Below are 25659 nucleotides of genomic sequence, written 5' to 3'. Positions count from 1 at the left end.
TCTATCTATCTATCTATCTATCTATCTATCTATCTATCTATCTATCTATCTATCTATCTATCTATCTCCATCCTCTATCTATCTGTCTCATCGAGAGCTAGAGATAGGTGGATATTTAACACATACCTTTATACTTTTATACACCTATGACTACATAATAAACATGTTACAGATTAATCCTTCTGTGACAAGCATCCATCCACTTTGGCCAAGAACAATGGTGAAATAAAAGCAAGCTCTGTTCCCGAGGCAACAATGAGTGAACCCCATTCCAGACTGTAGAGGGATTTTAATCCAGCAACATGGCTGCTCTGATCACATCCAAAGCTGTAGGTCTGTGTGATCTCAATGGAATACACACACACCCTTAGTACACACCTTTAATCCATACAACAAAGGTAAATTAGTTTGTAGAAGGAAGCACTCATGTTTGAAAGTGACATCTAATTGAGGGGCAGACAAGGTGAAGAATTAGAAAAAGATTTGACAGAATGAGTCATAAATAAGATACACCCAACTCTCAGGAGAGCAGACAGGAAAGAGAAGCTATTTAAGAGCAGCACAGTAGAGCTGAAACAGTAGAGTAGGGTACAGCAGAGAAGAAAATACAGTAGAGTATGAGAGAGAGAAAAACAGTACAGTACAGTAGAGAGTTCAAGAGAGAAGACAGTATAGTAGTGACAGGAGTTAAGCTGAGATGAGTTGTCAGCTGAGTGCAGTTCCAGCAATTCAGTGAGAAGATGAGAAAACCCAGATTGAATCAGTCAGCTTGGAGAGGAGTTTGCGCCAGAACAGCTAGCCAGAGTTCAGAAAGAGCTAGAAAAGGTGATCTTTTTCAGCAGTAAACCTCCAAAACAACAATTACATTTGGTGAATAAAAGTTACTTTTTACACAGACAGGGTTGGGAGTGGTTGAAAACAGATCAACAGGGATAGCAAGAATTCAGAGGGCAACTGATAAAGAATGAGCCAACCCTAACTGAACTCTTCTGTTGGGTTAGGGACAGTCTAGTGTTTAGTTCTAAAACATAAGAAGGGCTACTGCCAAGGCCAGGGAAGGCTGTCGACACCCTGGGAAGGGCAAAGCAGCAGGAAGAATCGAAGACCACAGATAGTTCCACCAAGAGACTAGGGAGATGAAGGAGAAGCGCATAAATCGTATGAGATAGGTCAAGTTAGTAAGTAGGGGCCAACAGGCCTCCACCCTGACACACAGGCAGTGGGAAGACAGCGTGCCATAGCTTCTGTGCCAGAGTCAGAAAGCAAGGCCGCGTGCGGGCAGCTGTCGGATACTCACACTAGGCCCTTAAATTTCATCCACAAAAAGTCTAAAAAAGATGTCAGACCACTCAGCATTCATTATTTATACTGCCAACGTCTGGGACTACAATTGCTGATCAAGCCTCCTCTTCCTGGAGTTTACTGTGGACACAGGAGATCTGCCTCATGGCTCCCTCCAACAGCACGTGGGTCCCAGTAGCAATGAGTTCAGTATTCAAGACTACTTTTCAGAGGCTGGCCCTAGCAGCGTCAGCAAGAGGCAACCCTGAGAGCTTGTGAGAAATACAGTCTTGGTCCCAAGCCTCCAGGCCTGCTAAATCATAACTCCAGGGTGGATCCAGCAAACCAGGCTTACACAATTGGGAACTCTAATTCTCATACATGTTTGAAGGCCTTGGATCTGGGCCTTCGCTGGACTGGCTGCAGCGAAAATTTCCATGCAGCTGCCTTAACTGGTGGGGTCGTACTATGTGGCCCTGTAACGTGAGACAACAGACATGTCTTGTGTTTATTTTACTTTCTGCAGTGCTGCGGATCTTCACGAGGGTTTTGTGAACACGCAGCAACCATTCCACCACTGAGCTAACCCCTTAGCCCCAGGGGTACCTTCAAATAAATTTCAAATTAAACAATGACTCTACCCATCATGTGCACCCTGACCATTAAATAAAGTACAAAAAATACATCTGTCTTTTCAAATACTGGACAAATCACATTATCTTAGTCAAAGGCAATTGTTTGAACTAAAATGAATACCATTTTCTTAAGAAATGCATTTAGAAAGGGGCTCCTCCCTGTTGATCCAAATCCACCACCCACACAAATCGAGCAATAATAAATTTCCTTCCAAAAAACTCCAGATCTGAACATAAATAGTCAGGGACAGAGACCAGTGACTCACTCAGTACAACAGAAAAATATACTACAAAAAGCTAAGGGCATGATTTCCCAACCCATGTTATTTAGCCAAGCGCAGTGGAGCAGCTTGTTTGGTGCCGAGCTTCCAGCACCCGCCCATCCCCCGAACCCCCTACTGCTGTGCACCTCTTCCCACCCCTTCTCTGCAAACCAGGACGTTCCTGTCCATCACACTCTGCCAGAAAAGGTGGAGTCAGATCAGGGTCTCTTTCCTGCTCAGAGTCTACTGAGGCGTGGTGAAGAGAACCACGAAGAAGACCTCCACCTCCTCAATCACCCGCAAGCTTCGCCCAGTCATGGCGCAGGTGTGACCATGGCACGGGTATAATGGGAGCTAAAAGTAGACCTGGAAAGACCCAAGAGATTATGTTATGGAGAGGGAGGACGCTTTCACACAAGCCCATGCCCTTTCTCATGAGCCCATGGGCTGGGGAGCAGAGCTGTTTCTGGTTGAGATTCTACAGCTGTACCTAATTTCCTATGCAATAAGGCGCCAGGGCTTCAGCATATGGATCTGGGGAGGGAGCAACACTCAATCCACTGCAGGGCGAGTACCATTCCAAATTCCCACTCACAAACAGACGTGGCAATGCCACAGGGACCCTGTACACATGATAGATCCATCGCATTATCCCAGGGACAGAGACCATGTCTTACACATTTTAGACATTGATTAACAATTTCATTAAGGACATGGCAAAGATTATTACAAGGTCTGGAAGGGGCAGCCCTATGGTGAACCAGGAAGCATTTTTTTATAAAGACTATCTCACACACATGCACCCCTAAAGAAAACAGAAGAAGAGCTATTGTGCTGTGGGATCGGAGGTGTAAAGGATGGAGCTTCGAAGGCTGAGTAGACATCAAGGACACGAAAGTTGGAGGAGTGGTGCGCCATGTAAGAAGAGACCGAGGGGGAGGGGCAAAGGACCGCAATCAGACAGTGCAAATGGCAGCTCCCAGGAAGTCCAATTTTCCCCTTTCTGGTCCAGAGAAACTGTGGGTACTGTCCACGTATTTATGTATTTTTACATACTTATGAAAACATATACTTTTAAAGGGCAAGTTTCCTACAGTCCTAAACCCCGAGAGTAAGCACTCCTAATATTTCCCTCTATTCTCCCCCTGGCTTTTCTTGAACTTTTGCTGCATGCTGCATTTTGCAAGTCCTGCACTGAGTCGCTCCTTGGCCTTTTTAATTACTTCTTTAAATCGCCACAATGGGGTGTAGGTTCTGAAGCACCTGAACATATGCATGTTGGGCCCAGGCTCTGAAGTAGGGGGTCATAAAGGGCAAGGTGGGGTGGACACCAGGGATTCATCTCTGGAAGAAACAATTAAGAAATGAGCAGGGATACACCACAGCCCTGCGGCATGGACAAGAAAGCAGGAATGGAAGCAGGCGACTTTATAAGGGTCCCAGGAAGAAGGTAGCATGAGGAGTGTAGGGAGGAAAGGTGTGACCCAGGGAAGAGGCAGGGAAGGCACGTCTAGGTACAACAACCAGAATCCCACGGGGAGAGGTCTTTGGCTAAGCTGTTGCTGGACAGCAGGCCCGAAGTAGAACACCACGTCTGAGTGGCCAAAAGCTGCAGCCATGACCTCTGCTGCCCTCCTCCCCCACCTGCCTTGCAGGCATCTGTCACTGAAACTCTAGCCCCACCCGCCTATTACACAATGCTTATCTGAGTGTGATCTAAGGTTGGACTCCATGAAAGGAAGCCCAAGGCCTGAGAGTCAGGAGACACTTTTGTGCTTCGCTGGGGAGAGGGGACAGGAAGTCCACGCAAGGAAACAACAAGTTTAAAATAGCAGACAGTGTTCTTCCCCACCCCCACAATGTGCTGTTAAATGTGAAACTGTGGCCTTTCTCCCTGCAAAACTCAGCACGAATGCTTTCTGCAAGCACATGCGTGCGTCAGCTTGGGAGGCAACCTCCTCCTCAGATATCAGACGACTCCGAGGCAGCCGGCAAACCGAGGCAACTGTGCAAAATGACCAGCACATTGTCCAGGGGCAAGAGGGCTTCTTTTTGACACTAAGACTAGTCTCCAAATATGACAGTCTCTGTGATGTTGAGCTGAACATAGTAGGATGGTATAAGCTTATATCCAGGCACTCAGGAAAACTCTGAGCTCAAGGATGGCCTAGGCTGCTCTGTAAGAGTCTGCATCAAAGACCAAAACCAGACCATGTGGCTACCATTTGTGGGGGAGGTAGCTATTTTTATTTTCTGAACACCCTAAGAGGATGAGGCTACCTGCATTCTAAGTAATAGCAGCTTCCACTGACCAGACCACACTCTCACTACCATGAGGTAGACGCTGTCACAACACCATGCTTACACATGCACATACTATGGATAAGGTCACAAATTCACTGTTAGCCAAACAGGTCACAGAGAAGCCACTGCGGCAATCCTAGCACACCCACTGGAATGACCACTCTCAAATTAACCAGAAAATAGCAAAAATTGTGATGCCTGCGCATGAATAAACAGGAAGTCTAAGGCACTGGGAAAGCACAGCCGCTGTGAAAAGAATGTGAAGTGTTAACAATGCAAGGGCCACATGATCAGGCATCCCACTTCTAGTATTTGCACCCCAGGTTCATAGCAGCATTAGTCCCGACAGCCGAGAGATGGGCACAAAAAAGTCTAGTCAGTACAAGCAGAGCCACACGTGGCACACACGTATACAGAATATAATTCGGTCTTGACATTGGAAACCCTGCCGTAAGCCAGGTGGAGGAGACGACGCTGACTTAAGTAAACTTCTAACAAGAAGACAAATGCTGCATGAATTCACTTACAGGAAGCACCTAAAGCAGCTGTATTCTTAGAAATAGAAAGTAGAACAGCGGTTAATGAGGTCTGGGGACAAGGGAGGGGAGTTCATGGTTTTACAAGAGGAAAACCCATGACCAAAATTTACCATCTTAACCACTTTGAGGTGTAAGTATGTGTTTTACACAGCAAAAAATCATTTTGGAAAAATTTTAAATCAATACCCTTAATCAGGACACTACTCTGACAACCAGGACGAATCCCTAGCCAAGTATTAACAAGGTCACACATTTTCTCTCAAGTGGCCAGCAGCCAAGAGCAGAATTATTTATCATGATGGGAATTATTAACTGGCATTATGGAGTTTCACTTTTTTTTCTTCTTTTGAAACAAGTCTTGCAGTGTGTTCCAGAATAGTCTTGAACTCTCTGATCCTCCTGCCTCAGCCTCCTGAGATTATGCTAGCGCCTTCCCACGCCTGGCTCTGAGCTTTGTTTTGCCACATGACATACCAAAAAACAAAGGGCTGTGGGCTGGAATGAGGCAGTGGAAAGAGCCCACAGACGCTCCAGAGAGACAGCTTGGAAGAGGGGCTGTGAGGAGAGAGCCTTGGTGTTGGGAAGGTATCCTCGGGAGGCAGGCCGCCTTCCCAGAGGTCACGCCACTGGGCGCTTGAAATCGCAGCGCTCCAGAGCTCTCGCTCTCCCTGCGGATGTGTCACACAGTCCCAGTTGTTTTCTGCCTGATGTGGGAGGCTGAGCCTGCATGTGCTGTGCCATGCTGCCCCTCACAGCTCCGGACATCAGCTGCTAACATCTTACAGAGCTGAGACAGGGACCAGGCAGGGCCGAGAAGTGCAAAGCAGGACACAACCGCAAGCCAGCCCACCTCAAGATTCTGAACAGGCTGCTCTGTAAGTGGTCAACACTGAACACAGACCCTGGACTCTTTTTCTAAGTATAGGGCAAACGAAGGCTGCTGTGAGCACTGGGCTGTGGACCTCGGTCTTCTCATCTATAAAACGAGGCAGAGGTACTAAACTAAGAATTTTTGTTTTGTTTTGTTTTGTTTAAACATGCACACACACACACACACAATCAAGAATTTATTACAACCCATAGCCTCAGGGTACTGATGACAAGCACTAAAGTACAAATGCATCTCTCCACCGGGCATGCCATCAAGGCACATTGTCTCAGGGGCTGGAGAAATGGCTTGGTGGTTAAGAGCTCTTACAGAGCACCCAGTTTTGGCTCCTCGTACCACATGGGTGAGCCAGATGGAGTCACCTGCTTACTCTTACCAACTCAACAAGCCGGGAGGGAGTTGGGCTTACAGTCATCCATTGTTTCCTGAGTGCTGCTGGACACAACTATAGAGTGAGCACAGGAGACAGCTAAGAAGCTGAGAACAGCTTCCTCTGTCGTGGAACTGGAAACTAGTGAGATGGGAAGAGGATCAGGGAAGACAAGCTGGTTGGTGACACCCAGTCACAAAAAGGGAAGAATAGGAGAAGTAAGAATCTACCACTGAAAAGCCTGGGTGACAAATGGGTTCTGTTCCCATAAGCCTCAGCTTCTTCATCTGAAAAAATGTGAACAGATGACATTCAGTGCCCTCACCTGCTTTTAGGCTTCCTTGAAGGTGGTGTAGCCAATATCCATCACGTACTCTCAGCAATGGTATTTTTGGGGAGAAGTGTGGGCAATCTTGACTCTGTCTACAGATTACCACATCCATCAGTGGTTCTAAGTGGCAGGCAGTGCAAAGGGAATCTCCTAGGTCTTTCTTGGTCAGCAAAGCTAGCAGCTTTGCAGTTGTGGTACCTGTATTCTAGAACTGGGTGGGGTGGGAGACATATTCTAGAACTTTGTTCTTGAATAGTGTGAGCTCACTTGTGCCTCTCAGCACCTAAAATTGAGGCTAACATCAGGAGCTAAATTTTTGTTGCATTCAAGTGTGGTTAGTTTATCCTTACGTTTGAATGGCTGCCTGTGGCCAGTGTCATAGGTGTGGAGGTTAGCACACATAACCAGACATGAGAAGGCTGTTCATCCACGGGACGTTCAGAAGCCAGCTAGGAGCACTGTGAATGCAGAGGCCAACCGTGTCCCGCAAGGAAAGGAAGAAATGTTGTCACTGAGGTGGCCTGAAAGGATGCAGGGAAATGTGCCAGTGTGAAAGTGTGGTGAATTGCCTGAAAAGGAAAGAAAATAAGCAGGAAACACTTCATTGGGAAGAGAAATCATTCATGTAAATTCATGGCTGCCTGAGCACACAGAACAACAGGGAGCAATGGAGCTTCAGAGGCTACGGGCCTCTGGCCCTGCTTCACGCTTTCTTCCCAAAAAGCAGACACGGCAGCAATGCACTCAGCCAAAAGTCAAGGTCTCCCAGCTTCCCTGGTCACTACAGTGGTTAGGTGACAAGGTTTCATACAGTGAGACACATAAGGGAGCCTGCTGGGCACTGTAGGAGAATTTTACTCTCTGGATACACAGGCTTACGCCTGGGAATCACAGCTTTCCTTCTTGTTGCATCCGTCATTGTTTGGTTTGGGAATGGAGGAAAATAGATGAAGGAGGCATGAGTCATGAGAAGGGTAAAAGAGAGAAGGCCAGGTGCACCGGTGACATCACAGGGTCAATGGAGGGAGCTTTGCTCCTGTTGGCCACACAGGAGACAAATGTGGCCCTGTGTGCATTCGCTCAGATACAGCTCTACACGATCTCCGCTTTGATGGCTGGAAATGAGAGAACAGCAGGACAATGAAAACAGCCTTAGGAGCTGAGGACGGACCCCCACAGGATGAGGGAAATCCAGTGAGCTGGGAGAAAATAGGGCTAGGTGGATGCAGCCTGCCGTCCGTGGGGACAGACAGCAGATGTGACAGAGACTCAGGGTTAGGGAGAGGCGCTGAGTGTGCTGTTGCATGCCGGTTTCACTGGGAAGGGGGAGCGCCAGCATTTCTTTCTTTGCAAGCACTGATAAGAATGAACAACACTCTGCGAGTGGAGGAATGTCCCCTGTGTCTTCCATAAGCCCCACGAAGGGGTTTTCAGCCGAAGGCCCCACTGAAGCCTCACAGGACCAAGGAAGCCCAATGCTTCCACTACACCTCATCACACCCCTAAACTCAAGCCTTGGCAAAAGAAAAGCTGGCACCCACAAGGGAGAAAGAGAAAAACAAAAACCTTTCTCTTGGTAACTGGGGAACATCCAAGCTCAGAATGAGGACTAAGGTAAAACAGTAAAACTGGCTGAGACTAGACATGACTGATCAGCCTGCTAAAACAGGACCTACCAAAAACGACCTTCACACAAAGCCCTCCAGCTAGAGCATCCTAAAAAGAAATGAACCTGTCCTCAGCATTATATGGAAAATTCTGTATTCTCTCGAGTAGAAAATTGCTGTTTGCCACTACCAGTCATATTCAGGATTATGCAAGACCATAACTACAGTGTTTCTGCTTTGGTAAACAATGTTTAAAATCTTTTAGAATTTAGGCTGCAAATATTTTCATTTATATGAAAGTTTTAAAACAAATTTACTTGGAAAAGTCTGTTTAGACAACAGCATAATGCATCCCTTGGCTTTGCCTCAGGAGTTTTACAAAAGCAAGAGCTTGCTGACTATGCCAAGGGCTGTGCCCCTGGAGCCGCTGGCCCACGCACATGGGGCACACAGCATCGCCTTCTCCAGCAGACAAACGTTCCTGCCCTTAAATGTAAAGGACAGAAGTCATCTGACTAGGCAGACACTAATCCCCCAACCCTCAGTTCTGGGGTTCCTGGTAATGCCTAAGATGTGTGCTTATTAGCAAATCATCAGATAAGGCTGCAAAACTTCCAACCTCAGGCATGCTCTTTTTATTGCAGCATAGCTTCTCTCTGAACAGGGACTAGCTGAAGTGAGCAGACCAGTTAAAACTCTCAGTAATTTATTCCTAAAAGTGTGAACAGTTCATCTGTGCAACTAGGGATTAAATTTAATCTTAATCAGAACTGATTAATCAGAACGTAGCTGCATTAACTAATCAGAACAAAGGGAGCTTTAGTGCCTTATTCAATCTGTCCGCCATCTCTTTAAAATAAGTACTTAAAAGCAAAGACACAAAACACTTAAGACACACTGAGAATAATTACAACAGCTACTGCTAGTATTTAATGAATACTTATGCAAAAAAAAAAAAAAAAAGTGTGTAATGGCATCCTGATCTGCTATAGGGTACACCCGTTCTTCATTCTGATGTCTGTCTTACTGATCACTCAAGAGCTTTCTGGGATGTGCTACACTTGAGGACAGCTGGCAGAGATGTGGCACTTTGCAAACGCCACCCACCCATGACACTCTGGCTGTCTCCTGGGAGTGAAGGCAAGCTGTGGGAGCTCGAAGAGGCTCTCTGGAGACCACGCTTCCCATGAGCCGTGCCAGGACTCAAGAGAATCATACTGAAGCAAAAGCAAACAGGGCCAGCCTGCATGGAGAACTTAAGTGCCAAGACCCCTTCCTGCAGCTCTCATTCAGCACAATTGGCCCAGTGGGTCAGGATGCCCACCCTGGACCCAACACCAACTCCCAAGTCAAGTCCTTTTTTCCTTCTTCTCCAGGGCTGGGACCACATTCAGGGTCTCATGTAGTCTAGGCAAACTTCAACCACTGTGTCACACCCATAGTCCTAACTCTCTTTCTTAATGGTCATCCACAAAAACCCCTTTCCATCGATAATCAAAACCGCATTGTTCCTCATAACCAAGAAGTGGAGACAATGTCCATGTCCACTGACTGGGAACTGTAAGCAGGAGGTAACACGTGTCAAGTTGGGAGCATTAGTCTCCACCAAGAGGACACCTTGGTGTAGCACAGAAGACTTAGATATCGTCCTGAGAAGTGGGAGGAGCCTGCACAGAGTGCCACAGAGTCTATAGATGCTTTTACAGAAGTGTCCAGGATAAGCAAATCCACAGAGACAGGATATGTTAGTGATTGCCTGTCAACAAGGGATGAGGTCAATGGACTGTGAAGTAATGGTTAGAAAAGAAATTTTTTTCTCGTCACTTAAGAATTTTAAAATTGTATTGTGGTGCTGGCTGCTCAATGCTGTGGCCGTATCTCTGAAAATAGCAGCACTGAGCTGTGAGCTTTAAACGAGCGATTTCTTCAGTATGTGAACTACATCCCAATAAGGCTGCATTAAGTCAAATTAAGCAAGCTGTTTCTTCTGCTCCTAGAGCTCACGTCACTCTCCCCTGCTGGGCCAGCCCAGTAGCTAAGGAGAATACAGGGCACACGGCTGAGGATACCGGCCTGGGCGGGGCAGGGGCAGGGGCCCAGCAGGTCGGTGCAGAAGGGAATGTCGGCAGACGCTCACCACAGGGAGCTCTGGGTACAGGGCCAGCACCTGCAGGGCAGGGAGCCTCCTTGCACCACGATGGCCCCACTGTTTGACTCAGCGTGTTTGCACAAGTCCACAGACTTTTATCCCCTGAGAACATTTTAAACTTCTTGCCACTGCCATGTTTTCCATACTTCAACAGCTCACTGGAACCTATAAAGGTTCATGGGAACGTGTTAAGCTAGATATGGAAAAGCACATCTGTAATTGTAGTACTCACAGGACTGGGAGTTTGAGGTCAGCCTTAGCTACACAGAGTTTGAGGCCAGTATGGATGAGGTGAAAGCCTGTGCTCCCCTCAAAATTAAAAATAAAGATGACAAATGAAAACTTTCTGCTCTGGACTTTGTCCTGAGCACACAAGCATGCTCGGAGCAGTCACTTGGCCCTAAGGGGGACATCCCTGCCTACTGGGTGCTGCATTCAAGTCATGGTCACCCAGTCCCCAGGCCATTTAGCTCCCATGCTGCAGTACAGACACCTCAGCTCTGACCCCCGAGTCTTGCTACCAAGCAGAAGTGGTCAGGGTGATGATGTTTTCAGATCACTTCACACAAAGTGGAAGGACTAGCTCTCTAAATTCCAGAGGCACACAGGCAGAGCTGACAGGGATAGCTTAGTGGTGTTAACAGGCACGTGAGCAGCCAGCTACACCAGTCACTGTGGCTTCCCTGGCTTCTGGGTGACGGGACAAGAAGCACAATACAAAGACACACGCGAACAATCAGGCGCTTGGCCTGAAAGACTTCATCCTGAGACTGGTCTTTACTCACCACAGAGAAGCAAGAGTAGATGAAAGTAAACACACCCCTCAACCCTGCATCGGGAAGGCTACAGCACAGGTTCCCAAGTCTAAGTCCTACGGAGCAGAACCCCATCTTAAAAGGAATTTTTAAAAAAGCTGTCAACTCCACACAATCTGCTCTGCCCTGCCATAGAATCCTACAGAAGGAGAACCTTGACTTCAGAACTCCCTATTCAAGTACATTGCAGCAGCCAGCAAGTACAACTCTTAAACAGAACAGTGCTGCCGAGGGCAGCAAGTCCTTGGGTATCAGGCCAGATTCACCAAGACAGGAGAGAAACACCGCCACCAAGTGGCGGCAGCCTCGCAAGTCAAAGCGGCTGCTTCAACAAAGGGAGCAGGAACTCAGAATCCTGGAGAGTTGGAAAGGAACAGAGCTCAGGTCAAAGTCTGAACATGATTTAGGGGGTCGAGGAGAGTCCAGCTGGGGTGCTTAAAAATACTCCCAGGAAGGCTGGGTAAAGCTCAGATGGGAGAGTAACTGCCCCATGTGCAAGCCGCCCTTAGTCCAATCCCAGCACAGCCTTCAAACAAAGCAAACTGCAGAGACAAATACCAACCCACCACCACCACCACCAAAAAACAGACTCAGTGGCACACCTGCGTAATCCCAGCACTCAGAAGTGGAGGTAGAATCAAGAGTTCAAGGCCAGCATCAGCTACAAAGCAAGTTCAATGTCTGCCTGGGCTACTGCGGACCCAGCCTTCCTTAACAACGAATTCCCCAGATGGATGTGATGCTCAGTGAAAGCCAAGAAAATGATAGTGGAGACATGGATATGGTGCTCATATTTTCCACTATATCACCCACTAAGATCTCCCCGAGGTACATGAATTCCTTTTGCACAGTAACACAGAAGCCACATTGAAGATCACTTCCATGCTTCAGTTTGGCCAAAACTATTTCCACCTCAGTTCACGTGTTCTCTAATGCAGAGTTCTTCACGCTTTAAGTAGGGCAGGCTGACCTGGCTGTTCTCCCAAGACAAAAAAAATCTTTCAACTTTGGCTTCACTAGACTATCTACTCACACAATGGGTTTCAAGTCAATAAATCATTGTTATTTATGCCAAAAGAGTTTCTTTCCCCTTTTCAAGACATGTCAAAGTCTGAAGGCATCTATTGTTGGCAAAATGCAACTGTGACATGAAATACTTAGATGAAAAGAAATAGATGAAGACTAAAACTGTTCCCTGGCACAGATGGAACAAAAAGACTCTCTCCCGTTCCATGTGGAGCGCTGCCTAAAAATTATTTCATAATGACAAAGAGTTCTCTTTTGTATGGTACACCGAGAAAAGAAACTAGAGGGTAGGCACCACTGAGTATCTAGTTAAAAGCTGCTTTCCAGCATCCTGTGCAGGCCTGACAATCAGGTGAGAGTCCTTGGCAAAGAAAACAACTTGGTAGACACCGAGTCCCTGGACCCATCCACAGGGAAAGGCCCTTTGCAGAGGATGAGGGCAGACAGCTGCTGTCCCACATACAGCAAGCAGCGTTTTCGACGGTTGCCCTTTTATTCCTTATCTTTGTTTCCCCATCAAAGCCTGCTTCTCCGTATACACCTCTTCTCATAAAAGGTCACTTGGCAGCTCAGAAACTAGCACAGCAGGCACAAGGCCCTGTGTTTAATTCCTGCCACCACAAAGAAAGCAAGTCATTGAGAACTGAGATCACTGGAGCCTCTGGACCTGAGAGCCCCGAGTCTACCTGCAGAGGCTCAGGGCCGTCTCAGAGAGACTAGCTAGATCAGACTCACTGTGGCTGCTTACTCTAACTTGCTTGCTCACACTGGGCTATTCACATCAGTATGCGAGGGACAGCCTTTCAGAAGAAATGGTGGAGGAGCTTGGGATGCAGCTGGCCCCACCTCATCACAATCCACTCTTCAACAAGCTCGACAAAGGACTCCCAGTCTCCTTGAAGCTGCTGCAATACTGCTCTCGCCCATGAATGGACACAACCACCACATGGGCAGCCGTGTGCACAACTTTGCCCAGGACAAGCACACCGCCACCCACTTGTCTCCTGTAGGGCCAACAGTGAGGCTCTGAAAACAAGGGACCAATTCCAAGGCAGAGCACAGGGTGTCTGCCCTCAGCCATGCCCTCGGATGCACTCCTGAGCACACCCGACCTACCACAGCTTTGCCCTGATTTACTAGCACTCTGTGGCACCACCGGGACAGAGTGAATACTTTACCAAGTACGGTCCTTTCAAATGCTCACTGCCACAAATCCTCTGCCCAGAGAACCAATGGTACGGGAAGGGAGAACATGCCACCCAGAGGCAACAACAGTGAGCAGGCAACACCATCCGGGGCATCATGAAGCCCTGGGCTTTACAGTTAAGCCACCAAGCAGCTGTTAGCATCTTATTTCATGACCACTGTTTGTCTCGCCATAGGTGAATAAAACTCAGTGGTTTCCTATTTATCATGCAGCTTTGCTTCCATGTGGAGAGTGCGGCAGCACGTTTAATCCAGATTTAACCCACTGTCTAGATGTAGGCTCAAAAGTAGAGCTTGCCCTCTCAGACTTTGTCAATCTTGTCAGTCTCTCAAAACTCCAACCAGTCACTGCTCAGCTCAAAAGGGGAGCGGGGCTGCAGAGGTAGAGCTCATTGCTAGAGTACCTGCCTGGCGTGTGCGAGGGCCTGAGTGGGGTTTCCCTACAATTTCCAGGCAGTGAAACTTTATGTACAATTGAACTATTCTCCATCAGGTAGGTGTCTCATATAAGACTTAGATTCTTGAGACTTATTTCACAGGGCTTGGACAGCGAAAATGGCATTCCGGGCAAGTATGGTGGGAGATGATATTTGCCTGGTCTAATCTCATCACCAGCTCACGCTGTATTCCCCTTCTTTGTAAGAACTTTCTCCAGGACCTGGCTCAGACGGGAAATCAGAACCCCTAGTTCAGGAGCACACCACTGCTCGTGCAGCAGCGCACCACTGAGCAGCCACGGCTCGGGTCAGGGCCCTCTTCCAAGAGCAATGAAGGCTGTACTCAGGGACGAGTACAGATGGCCCTGCCACTTAAGGAAGTAGTAATGTTCCCTCTCAGTTTAGATCAAAACTGTACCACTGGAGTCTAAATGAGGAATGGGTAGTCACTGGAGCAACTGAGTTTGTGCAAGGAACCACCCACTTTTCTACCAACACTTCAGTGATTTTTCTTTCTAATATGATGAATTTTAAATACTTGCCAGGAGTGGTAGCACACACCTTAATTCCACCTCTTGAGAAGCAGGGGCAGGTGGATCTCTCTGAGTTCAAGGCCAGCCTGGTCTATATAGTTTTCAGGCCAGCCAGGACCACACAGTGAGACTCGGTCTCATCAACACACACACACACACACACACAAGGCTTCTAATCAGCCTTACGCTCTCTTATCTAGGTCTGGCAAAGGTCATAATCTTGGGTTAATGGTGAGACTTTTGGACGACTCTAGCCAGCCCGAGGCTCTCTGGGGAGGGCTGGAGTCTGACCAAGGCCCACCTTGTCCCTGTCTGCAATGTTAAGGCCACTGCTGCCAAGCAGGGCCCTTCACGACTTCTGTGGCCTTCCCTAATGCGACCTCAGAGACTGCTCTGACACTCCAGCCAATGACCTGCTCTCCATCTTCCTCCCAGCAGCAGGGCACTTCAGACCTCTGTGTTATTGAGGCACTCCTCAGGGGTGGCCTTACCTTCGTATCTGCTTGGGGAGTCACAGGCCTTCTGTGGAGTGGCCACTCGAAGGAATATCTGCTGTCTCCAGGAATGCCGCCGGGTCTTCATGGGGGTCCCGTCTGTGTCGCCCAGGTGGTTTGCTTTGGATTCAAGGTCCCTATAATGGTAAGATTCATGAGAGGTGATTCATGAGAGGTGGGGAGGCAACAGGATTTATTTTCAGATGACTTTATCTCTCCATAAACAGATAACTTGATAAGCACAGAAGCTAAATCAAAGCCACAGTGGGTCAGTGTTCCTAAAGGGCACTTGTGCAAAAGAACAAGTTTCCATGCCCTGTTCTACTGCTATCATAAGAGATATTCTAAGAGGTATGCTCCACAGATCATAGCGTCCAACTGAGCCTTTCTGGGGCTTCTTCAGAAGAGAAACACTAACTATGTAGCTAGGGCACTGTCACCAGAGCCCCAGTCCACACTGGTCAACACGTGGGACGCTTTTCTTAGCACCAGCCTATCTCCATGACTGACACAAATCTCTCTCCCCCACACGGCACGGCATACAGCCACAGCACACATTCAGCCACGAACCCCCCAGACACCACACACACACCATCCCTTCCCTCCCACCCTGACTCCATCCCCTTCCACATGCATGCAAACAGAAGGTCAGCTGTGGCTTAATTAGAGAGAACCATCAAGGAACTAATGATACAATCACTGGTGATGTTGGCTGCTTTAAAACTTTTAGCTTCAAAACTATAAAACAAACTACATTTGTTAATATGTAAATAGAATCTCATTAATTTTCTTTCCGTTCACAAGACAACTTGAGCAGGCCCTTGCAGCTTACACTAGGTTTGTGCCACAGTGAGGCAGACAGGTGACCTTGTGGGGACAAGCACAGGTCCTGTCCTTTAACAGCCTACAAAACCATAAAGACAGTAACAACTTCCACAAACTGACCCTGTGCAAAGCTGGAGAGCAAGGTGGCTGCCAGCCTTACAAAGGACACTTAAGGGAAGAACCAACATAAGAAAGTGGCATTGTAGACTCAGCCACAATGTTCCAAATGGCAAAGATCAGCGGAAATGTCCCATCTATCCCACAGTAATGCAGCACTCAGACCATCAGACCTGACGATTTAAATCAAACCCTACCTGTTCGTGCTCATAAAGTCACAGGTGTTATTTTCATCTACAGGAGCCAGAAATTTTAGAAAATTTGGCACAGAGGAGGAAGAATGGAGTTTTTTCCGCAGGGCATTACGGTAGGAGACACTAAGAGTTTGGTTGAAAAAAGAGTTTAGGATAAAGAAATATAAACACACGAAATACACACTCTAAGCTTAAAAAGGAAACCTAGTCACTGTAATGCTAAGCAGGAAACCAGGTAAGACATTTAAAATATTCTGAGTGACACTGACGTTCATTTTCAGTCAATAAATTAAATTAAAAAAAAAAAAATCAGTCTACCTTCCAAATGACAAGAACAAAAAGTTTCTGACAGGGTACAAAATGCAGTGTATGCAATCAGCTGTTAGGCTGCGCGCATGCATGTGTTCCCAGAGAGGTGGAATGATGTGACAGTTAAGTGTTAACACAGTTCGCCCCGGAAACTTTTCCCAACAGTTTAAAGAAAGCAGAGTAAAAAGCCAACTCCAAGGACAGCTAAAATGGTAAAGCCAAATAAAACCAAGAAGCCCCCCCAGACCCCAAAGCGGTGAGCGGGGCTTCCTGCAGGGACGGCCCGCATGCGCTGGGCTGTCAGGGTGAGCTGCTGGCACACAGGCAACACCCAACTTGCCATGCGAGTGTGCTCACCTTTTGGGCACAGCATTGCCACTCTGTTCTCCACTTGAACTGTGTTTTAGGTACTTAAAAAAGTTTGGTGAGGAGGCGGAGGGGTTAAGACGAGGCGGAGGAGGGGCTGAAGGCTGCCCTGAGCAACACTTAGACTCACCCCCAGGAAGATGGTCCACACTAAACAGCAACCAGAGAGAGAGGGTTAGAGGGAACAAGGACACTTGGAGGAGGACAGAAGCAGAAGGACGCAAGGCTTTGCCGAGCATCTACTGGACTCGGCAGTTGGGGCTTTTCTTCACTCCTCTCTGCTCTCACGGATAGACACTGTCAGGCCCAATAACACCTTCTGCTCTGTTCCCTTGCTGGGAACCAACATAAAATTTTAGAAGTAAAACAATAAAGAAAATAATCCAAAATTTAGAACTCTTATTTCCCTTTGGGACATCTTGCCCTGAATTTCAAAGTCCTGTTTCCTATAGACTAGGGGGGAAAATTCACAAGAAAGAAAGCCAAATAAACATGCAAAAGGTGGACATTTCCCCTTCCCTCCCATGACAAAGCTGTACTCTTAGGGAGAGAGGAAACATAGCAGCTCTCAGCACTCTGTCCTTCCATCTGAGGACTGACAAAGAATTCAGGCTTTCGGGTAGGAATGTTTCCAACACCACAAAAAAAATGCCAGGGAGGGGGGATGGGCACACAGCCACGCTGCAGAGCGGTGCTCACAGGGTACTGGAAGGAGGGAGCACCTCAGACTCCAGCTGAGCCTCCCAGTACACAGTCCTGGAGGACGTCTGCCTCCTGCCATCAGTCACCGGATGATCCCAGTGAGCAGCTCAGGAAAGCCACTGAAGGCTGTGTTTGTGCTCCAGGAGTGTTTGCATGTCGCGTCTTCCCTCCACACACGTCAAACCCCAACCGCTGCATCGAATCAAATGGCTGCCCCAGTACAACTCACACGGACATACGAGTTCCCAGCGTAGGAGGCTGCTACCATACACAGGTATGCCCCGTTTTTAAAACTTATTTTAAAGGATAATTTGTGGCCCGGTTACAGCTCCTGGCACTTGGGGTTGGTCAATAATAGACCCAGGAAAATACAGTGAGGGCTTCTGCCAACACACTGCTCACTACATCTGGAAAAGCTTAATTTAAAGATTGTTGGCTAGTTTCATGTCAAGTTGACATGAGCTACAGTTATCAGAAAGCAAGGGGCCTCAACTGAGAAAACGCCTCTCTTTTCTCATCAGGCTGTAGGCAAGCCTGTAGGGTGTTTTCTCAATTAGCGACTGATGGGGGAGTGTCCAGACCACTGTGGGTGGGGCCATCCCTGGGCTGATGGTCCTGGGGTTTTATAAGAAAGCAGCTGAGGGAGCCTTGAGAGCAAGCCAGTAAGCAGCTCCTGCCTCCGAGTTCCTACTGTGTGGGTTCCTGTCCCCATTATTCTTCAGTAATGGACTATGACATGGAAGTGTAAGCCAAATAAACCCTTTCCGCTCCAACTTGCCCTTGGTCATGGTGTTTCATCACAGCAGAGTAACCCTAACAAGACAAGCAGTGAACACCAAATCTAGAATTCCCACAGTGGCAGGTTCCAGAAAGCATCAACTCTGCTTCTGTCACAGAGTCTTTCAGTAAATATGCCCGGATGACACCTAGATCAAGACACTGGGGCCAGTGCTCAGGTTCCTGGGTGTCTCTGTGGGCATTGTGACACACCTCTCCGAATCTGCCTGTATGAACACTGTCCCACCACAGGCCTGATCTAGGTATTGAAAGGAGGAAATTCCTCCACTCACACCCATGTGCCAACTTTCCCAAGACCAACAGACAGGCTCAAAGTCACCATCTCGTGTATTAAGGACTGGTGATGCACATAAGGACCATTTTTGCTCATGTCTACCTACTTGCTAACAATGCTTGCACCTACCTCTACACACTTCCCGAGGGAGCCGGAAGACCATGCACTGCTTCAAGTTTTATCCTTTGAAGCCAAGGGTCAAACCTGGCTCAGGTTACTCTTCTGCCCAAAAAGCACATTCAGCATCCACTATGAACCTGATGCTTTCAGCAAATCTTACCTGCATTCATGAGGCGTCTCTGTGCTCACGGAGTGATACCTCATGAGCTTTCTTTGAGAGACCCCTGGAGAGCTCTGAGCAGGTTCTGGGGGCACCAGGCACTCGACAGGGAAATGGCTCAAGGTGTTGGCTCTCCTTCTGAACGCCTGCTGGGGTGACAACAGAGCGGACTCTTCTGCAATGTGGCTCTCTGAGTCACTAGACAGGTCATCTGAAGAGCCAAGAAGCTTGAAGGAGCTCTCAGAGATGGGCAAGGCCTCCTTGTCATCCATGGATAGCTCCTGACAACAGACACACAAAAGATTAGACATAGCATGGGGAAATGGGATGGGGGTTAATAATCTAATACAGGGAACCGTTAAATGCATGGGCCTATCTGACTAGAATAGAGGCTACCAAAAACATAAGGCTTTTAAGGCTGTAACATGATACCTGCTTCTCAGAGACAGGTGTGTGCTTGCTGAGGAGAGGGGAAAAGTCCCAAACGCAACAGTGAAGTTTACAAGCTGCAGCCCTGACTCTCTAATACCACGGACAGATTGCTCACTCCAGAGAACAGGCTCTTCACAACCTTTTAGGAAGTATGGCCCTGGATGGACAGTTTCCACCATTTAACCAACTTCTTTATCTTTGCCAAGTATGTTCATGGATGTTTACTCACACTTGAAGGCTCTTTGTGACTCTGATCTAATGTTAGATTTAACTTGGCAATCTTGATATTAAAATCTAAACCCTGCATTCGTCCTGGAGTAGAAACATGTTTGTCACATTGTACCTTTCACTTCACTTCCTGCTGTGTTTCACCATCCTCCTCTGTAAGAGTGCAGTGAAAATTCACTGCACTATTTCTTGAATTGAGCAAGATAAGACACTGTAAAGTGGTCCATATTCCATCCAATGATGCAGAAATAAGCTGAAGTTTCATGAAGCTTGCCCTCCTTACTGTGTGCTCAAACATCCAGCAAGAACCCTAACAAGCCAAGCCTGTCGATCATGCCTGTAACTTCTGATTCTAGGAAGCAGAGGCCAGAGGACCAGAGTTCTGGGCCAGTGTAGGATACACATCAAGGTCGGCCTCAGCTAGGTACAAGATCAGAAAAGGGGAGGGGACACACAAAAACAGAGAGTGTCAGGGACTTCTTCATCGACACCACACTATCTGAAGTCCCTCTCCCTGCCTTGTTTCCTCGGCACAATTTCCACGCTTTCTTCAAGATTTAACTCACAGCAGCAGTACCCTTCCCTTCTCCAAGCGTTCCACCACCAACACACTCCTGACACAGGGTCTACTCTAACCGCCTGCTCTCGCCTATGGGCCTACTCATCTTTTAAAGCAGGTAAACCAGGAGGCTAGATGATGATGCAGCCTGCGCATGTAGAAAAGCACATGCAGACTGGCTCCCGGCCTCACCGCACAAAGCCAGTCTACACATCCAGCAGGAGCGGCGGGCGACACCCCCTTGCTGCTTATCAGTTGGCATTTGGACCCACCCAGGACAAGTGAACCACAGATGCACTGTAAAGCCCGGGTCAAGCTCTCCCAAGGAGGCGGGTCTCAAGCCACACAGTGCACACACTGGCAGGCAGCAATATCAGCTCAGTGCTCATCACAAGCTTTCTGAGAATAACAATGTATGCAGCGCACTGTTCAGAAAATAATTCCATTTAACTCATTTCATTTTTTGAGAGGGTTATGTGTGCTTGCTAACTATTTCACAATGTTAAATGTCTGTCTTATTGTTGGCAAGTATCTGAAGCCTTTGAAAACTCCAAGTCTAGGACATAGCTCTGAACATTTTAACACAATTCTCTGGTAAGGAGCTGGGGTTCACATACTTCCTCATTCTTGCATCAGAGCAAACTGAAAATAGGGAGGAAAGCTGCTTCCTGAACATCAAACCTCAAACTTACTTCTTGGCAGTCACAGGATTAAGCAAACCAGATCCAGACCTGTGTAAATGCCTCTGGAACAAGACAGGAAAGCAAGGGGCCACACCAGGTGTGTCCTCCTGAAGACTGCCTGCCAACTCATGTGCTCCGTGGAGACCATGGGTTAGGCGTGGCTGCTTATTTAGGCGAAACAATCGTGTTTTCTTGCAGCCATTGGGACAGCTGCAGGACAGCCTCGGGATTTATGCTGCACAGCTCCCTGAATTCACAAACCCCCCACCTCTAAAGCTCTCTCAATTTTTTATTATTGCAAAATCTACTTTGGTTAAGAAACCCACAGTTGTTACAAATTGTATCTCATTTGTCTAAAATTACAGTCTCGATTCTTTGTTTATGGGAACAGTTATTTGCCTTTTCATTTAAAACTTTTCACATGACTAGCCCTCCACGTGTGCAGAGAAGTCTGGAAACACTAAACGTTTTATGACCACAGGACCGTGGACTTTCTTGTCCTTTCTGACAGCTGTGCAGACAGAAGAGGGGCAGCTTGTTGGCTGGCCTTCAGGGCAGCACTGAGAGAGAAGCGAGCTTACTTTGCTGGTGTTACTTAGAGTACTAGAAGTAGAGCTGTCCAGGTCCGTGCTGGCAGAGTGGGCCTGCGGGCCTCTGGCTTTATTACCCTGCAAAAGAAGAGGCAGGTGAGACCCAGCCCTTGCTACGCAGGCTCAGAGAAAAGCTGACAGACGGCTGAGCACACTCATGCAGTAAGTCATCATTTGAAGAACCATACCAACTGAAGCAATCTCCAGAGCCCCGCAGATCAGCAGTCGCTGGGGATGACAGACTCAACTCATTTATGAAGAAGAGCCAACTCATCTATGAGGATCCCCAAAGCACCCCAATAGCTCTCTCCTGAGTCACAGTTGCTACCTGGCCACCTGCATGCCACTCAATCAACCTTCGCCCATCTTCTAACTCTCAAAGGCAAGCCCTTCCAGACTTTTTTTTTTTTTTTTTTTTGTAATTTAATTGTTTTGAATTATCTTAAAGGATATTGTTGGCTGGACAGTGGTGGCACATGCCTTTAATCCCAGCACTCAGGGAGGCAGAGGCAGGAGGATCTCTGTGAGTTTGAGGCCAGCCTAGTCTACAAAGCAAGTCCAAGAGAGCCAAGGCTAAACCCTGTCTTGAGAAAACAAACAAACAAACAAACAAAAACACACACACACAGAATAATCAAGGGCCAGGAATGGTCACACATGACTTTAAAAGAAAAAACAAAAAGGATGTTGTAAAATACCATTGGGCAAAGTCACCTTTAACTGATTAAATGAAGTCCATGTGTCAGAGGGAATAAGCCCTAATACTCGAAGAGCTATAACAAAATAGTGCGAAGACATGAGACTCTGACAGAAAACCAAGTTTTGATTTGTTAAAAGTGACATAAGGGTGTCTAAATGCATGGGATGAGAGGATGCTCAGTGTACATGGGTCTTCCTGGAGAGCTCCAGCTGGCAACTTTTTCTACAAAAGATCTTGAAAACAAGTTATCTCATAAGCACCTTACCATTTGTAAGTCATGTGGCCTCTGTAACAAGCACTCAAGTCTCTACGAAAGTAGCCTTAGAGAACAGGTGACTGGATGAATGGTACTGTGTAGATAAAGTAAGCTTTATTTGCAAAACCAAAGAGACTGGTAGGATTTGGCCCACGGGTTAAATATTTTAAATACCTAACAAAAGGAGGTGACAGGATAGTTTTTGAACTTGTCCCTAGAGACACTAGAAAAGCTGGTACCTACATCTTGGCATACATAATCTACATTCTTTATAGGAACTATACAAAGAATAACACTCTTGGGAGCAAAGACTGTAGAAGAGTGTAACTTCCCAGCACTAGGATTGGGAGAATGAGGTCAGACTATTTACACAGTGTGACACTATCTCAATAAATAAATGGATAAAAAAGTAAATATCATGTGGACAATTATTGCTCTGATGAGAAATAAAATAGAGCTAAATCTTAGGCTCTATTTAAGATGGTGCTACTTACCCGAGACAGAATGCTTTCCAAGGACTCTGTTAAAGACCTCTTTGCTCTGTTCTTCAGTGAATCTAGCCTGAACCGGCTGGCACTGGGGGGCAGTTCACTCCCAATGTTCTCTGCTGCCACCTGAGGGGTCTAGAGGAGAGAAACACTGAAAGTTAGGTCGACTAGCGCTTCTCCCTTTGATGTACACGGAGGAGCAAGCTCTGGCCCGTCCTTCTGAGAGCCCGGGGACCCTTGTGCTCCTAGCAGCACGCCTGCAACTCCAGCGCAAACGTTGCTACCTCACGTGAAATGAGAATATGTGCCTGAATCTAATCAGCTAGCCCGGCCAAGCGACTGAATCAGACATCTGCTATTTCCCAAATGTGGCTGTGTGCAAAGTTCCCATTTTCTCCGAGCCTGGATTTCCACTCCAGTAACCTGGCAGTGACAATCATCTAATCATACCACTTTGCTCTGAGACTACAACCAGTGGGAATAGGGCAAGCAGCGAATATAGGAATGGGACGGAAACTACTTTGCTAACCTTTTAAAATAAAATAAAGCAATCACTTACCTGGGAGCATTCAGACACTAAGTAGTCTTGGGTGTTCTCAACTCACTTTGTAGACCAGGCTGGCCTCAAACTCACACTGATCTGCCTGCCTCTGCCTCCCGGAGTGCTGGGAATAAAGGCCTGCACCGCTATGCCCAGCTTTGAATCCATCTTTTCTATAGTAAGCCCTTCATCCCTTTTTAGAGTCTATCTTTTTTTCTTTTTCTACCTCTTCTGTTATTTCATGATCCCTTTCTTTCTCCTTTGAAACCAAGCTTCCTTCTCTCAGCTACACACAACATTTAACCAAGAGCATGGTGAAATTTGACAGCCACTAAATATATGATGTTTCTTGTAAGCAAAGAGGTATATTTCCAAAAAAATTATCCCCCAAATCTACACGCTATGTTGCTTACATGGAGCCTCACCTGACTGCTTCCTGTTAGATGATGGGTTTGTCAGAAAAAGACAAGCAAGCAAATTCTCACTCTAGATACCAGCACACTCTTTGCAGTACTTGTTAAGTACCTCAAGCACAGAGGAAAGTGGAGAGACTAACACAAAAATGCCTTTGCCCTACTCAAGCCTGGCCAAGTCCACATAGCCAGGAGCTGAGGAATGGGAGGAGGCGCGCATCCCGGGACAGACAGACAGCTGACTGCCCCTGCTGGTCCCGAGCTGTGTGGGACAGCCAGTGCGTCAGCTGCTGCCCCTGTAGACTCAATTGTCTTCCTGACCTGTCATGACCTGTAGGTGAATTAGTGCACATTCCGCCAGTCAGAACTCAGCGCCTGCTCCACGCCTGTCGCTGCCCAAGCCCCTCCCTGTGCTCTGGCTCCTGCTCTTAGTGGGGGTCATTAGACTCATGAAAGCCTCCTGACACCAGTTACTGCCACCCTGACAACACTCTCCCGAATGTGGTGCTTACTCTAGCAACTCAGACTTCGTATTTTTATCTACCTGTATTCATAAAATAGATGCTGCCTAACATGCAAATAAACACCTAAGTCAAAGGCGTCCTTGCCCATGGGAACGGGAATTGGTGTGACCACTGCGGAAGTCAGCATGAAGCTTCTTCAAAACTCTAGAAACAGAGCTACCCTATGAGCCAGGAAGGCCACTCTTGGTTATGTATTCACGGGAGTCTAAGCCAGCATACAGAGATGCCTTCATATCCATGTTTACTGCAGCACTATTCAAATTAGCAAGGAACAGAATCAGCTTAGATGCCCATTAACGAAATGAATGGATAAAGGAATGTGGTGCACATACACAGCAGTTTTAGTCAGACACGCAAAAGAACAAAATTACGTCATTTAAAGGGAAATTGATGGAACTAGAGAAAATCACATTAACTGAAATAAGCCAGACTCAGAAGGACAAATGACACTTTTTCTCTCCTATGTGGAATCTAGACTCAAATACAACACACACACACACACACCAAACTGCACACAACCTTCTATAATTACCTTTCTCCTTCCAATATGGTTTCTGAGGGTCACCCAGGCTGACAAGTGTTTTCGGTGACTCACTTCAGCGAGCGCACATTGTGACTGCATTGTCTAACCTACCTCTTCCTGGTATTAGGTATTTATTCCACTGTCCTGCTCTCAGGGAGGAGGCTGCAGTGAAGTCTCCTGTGAGCTCTCCTTAGGCACCCACAGGAAAGGCTTTATGGGGAAATAATGGGGATGCCCTTGCCGGGGCACAGGGACTGAGCATCTGCAGCCACAGCAGTATCTTCATGTTTCTCTCCCTGAAATGATTCCAGTCCGTAGCCTTAGCATCAGCATACAAGGGCCCACCATTCCAGGGCACTGTTAGCATTCTTTCTTTTCTGCCAAACAATGGCTACACAAGGCTCTTTTAATATAGCCTAATTCCTACTGCTAAGTAAACATTTTTTAAAGAGTTTTTCAACTATTCAAAGACTCTATGTCTTCTTTGAAATAATAAAATCCCAATTCACTGATGAATGCTCTACCCCGTCAGTGTTTATGAGAGAAAGGGGGTTCAGACAAGAGTCACCCTCAGACAAAAACTACATAATTATCCACTTCCATAATTCCCTTTATTACTCAGCATTAGAACACATGTGAGAAGAACAGCTGTCAGCTTAAAATTTTCTTCAAGAAGGGACACTGACATTTACCCCGCGTTCTCCTAGGAGGCAGCAGCGAGTAGGAGATATGTGGACGTGCAACACTGGCTTAAGAGCCGTGTCCACCCCAGAGGCCTGCGGGAGCACACGCCTGAGCAACAGAGACAGACGGCACCAGCACCTGCTCGTGTTCTGCACTCCAAGCAAGCTCTCTGTGAGCTGCAAGTGGTCCCACACACTGATGCCAAGAATAAGAGTGCCCAGGCTCAAGGCAGGGCAGCCGTCAGGGTAGACCCTCACCCACAAACGGCCCGCCCTGAGGAGGCCCCCACCAGGT

The 25659-nt window shown here is 47.3% G+C and overlaps 1 protein-coding gene across 6 annotated transcripts in view; it reads right to left on the bottom strand.

Moving 5' to 3' along the window:
* Tbc1d1 (TBC1 domain family member 1) overlaps positions 1 to 25659 on the bottom strand; it is a 181902-nt gene that overhangs the window by 46252 nt on the left and 109991 nt on the right. For 4 of the 6 annotated variants that reach the window (XM_055624208.1, XM_055624213.1, XM_055624212.1 and 1 more), the window contains exons 8-13: positions 22687 to 22815; positions 21228 to 21314; positions 18745 to 19025; positions 16682 to 16840; positions 16019 to 16138; positions 14877 to 15016 (exon numbers count right to left, since the gene is read on the bottom strand). In XM_055624208.1, coding sequence (XP_055480183.1) covers positions 14877 to 15016; positions 16019 to 16138; positions 16682 to 16840; positions 18745 to 19025; positions 21228 to 21314; positions 22687 to 22815 — 916 coding nt within the window. The remainder of the gene's footprint in view (positions 1 to 14876; positions 15017 to 16018; positions 16139 to 16681; positions 16841 to 18744; positions 19026 to 21227; positions 21315 to 22686; positions 22816 to 25659) is intronic. The other 2 variants (XM_055624209.1, XM_055624210.1) reach the window with 2 other exon arrangements.

The sequence above is a fragment of the Psammomys obesus genome, unplaced genomic scaffold (assembly GCF_907164565.1).
Source record: "Psammomys obesus unplaced genomic scaffold, mPsaObe1.curated_primary_1811, whole genome shotgun sequence".
NCBI lineage: Eukaryota > Metazoa > Chordata > Mammalia > Rodentia > Muridae > Psammomys > Psammomys obesus.
This window is presented reverse-complemented; position numbering and strand designations above follow the sequence as displayed.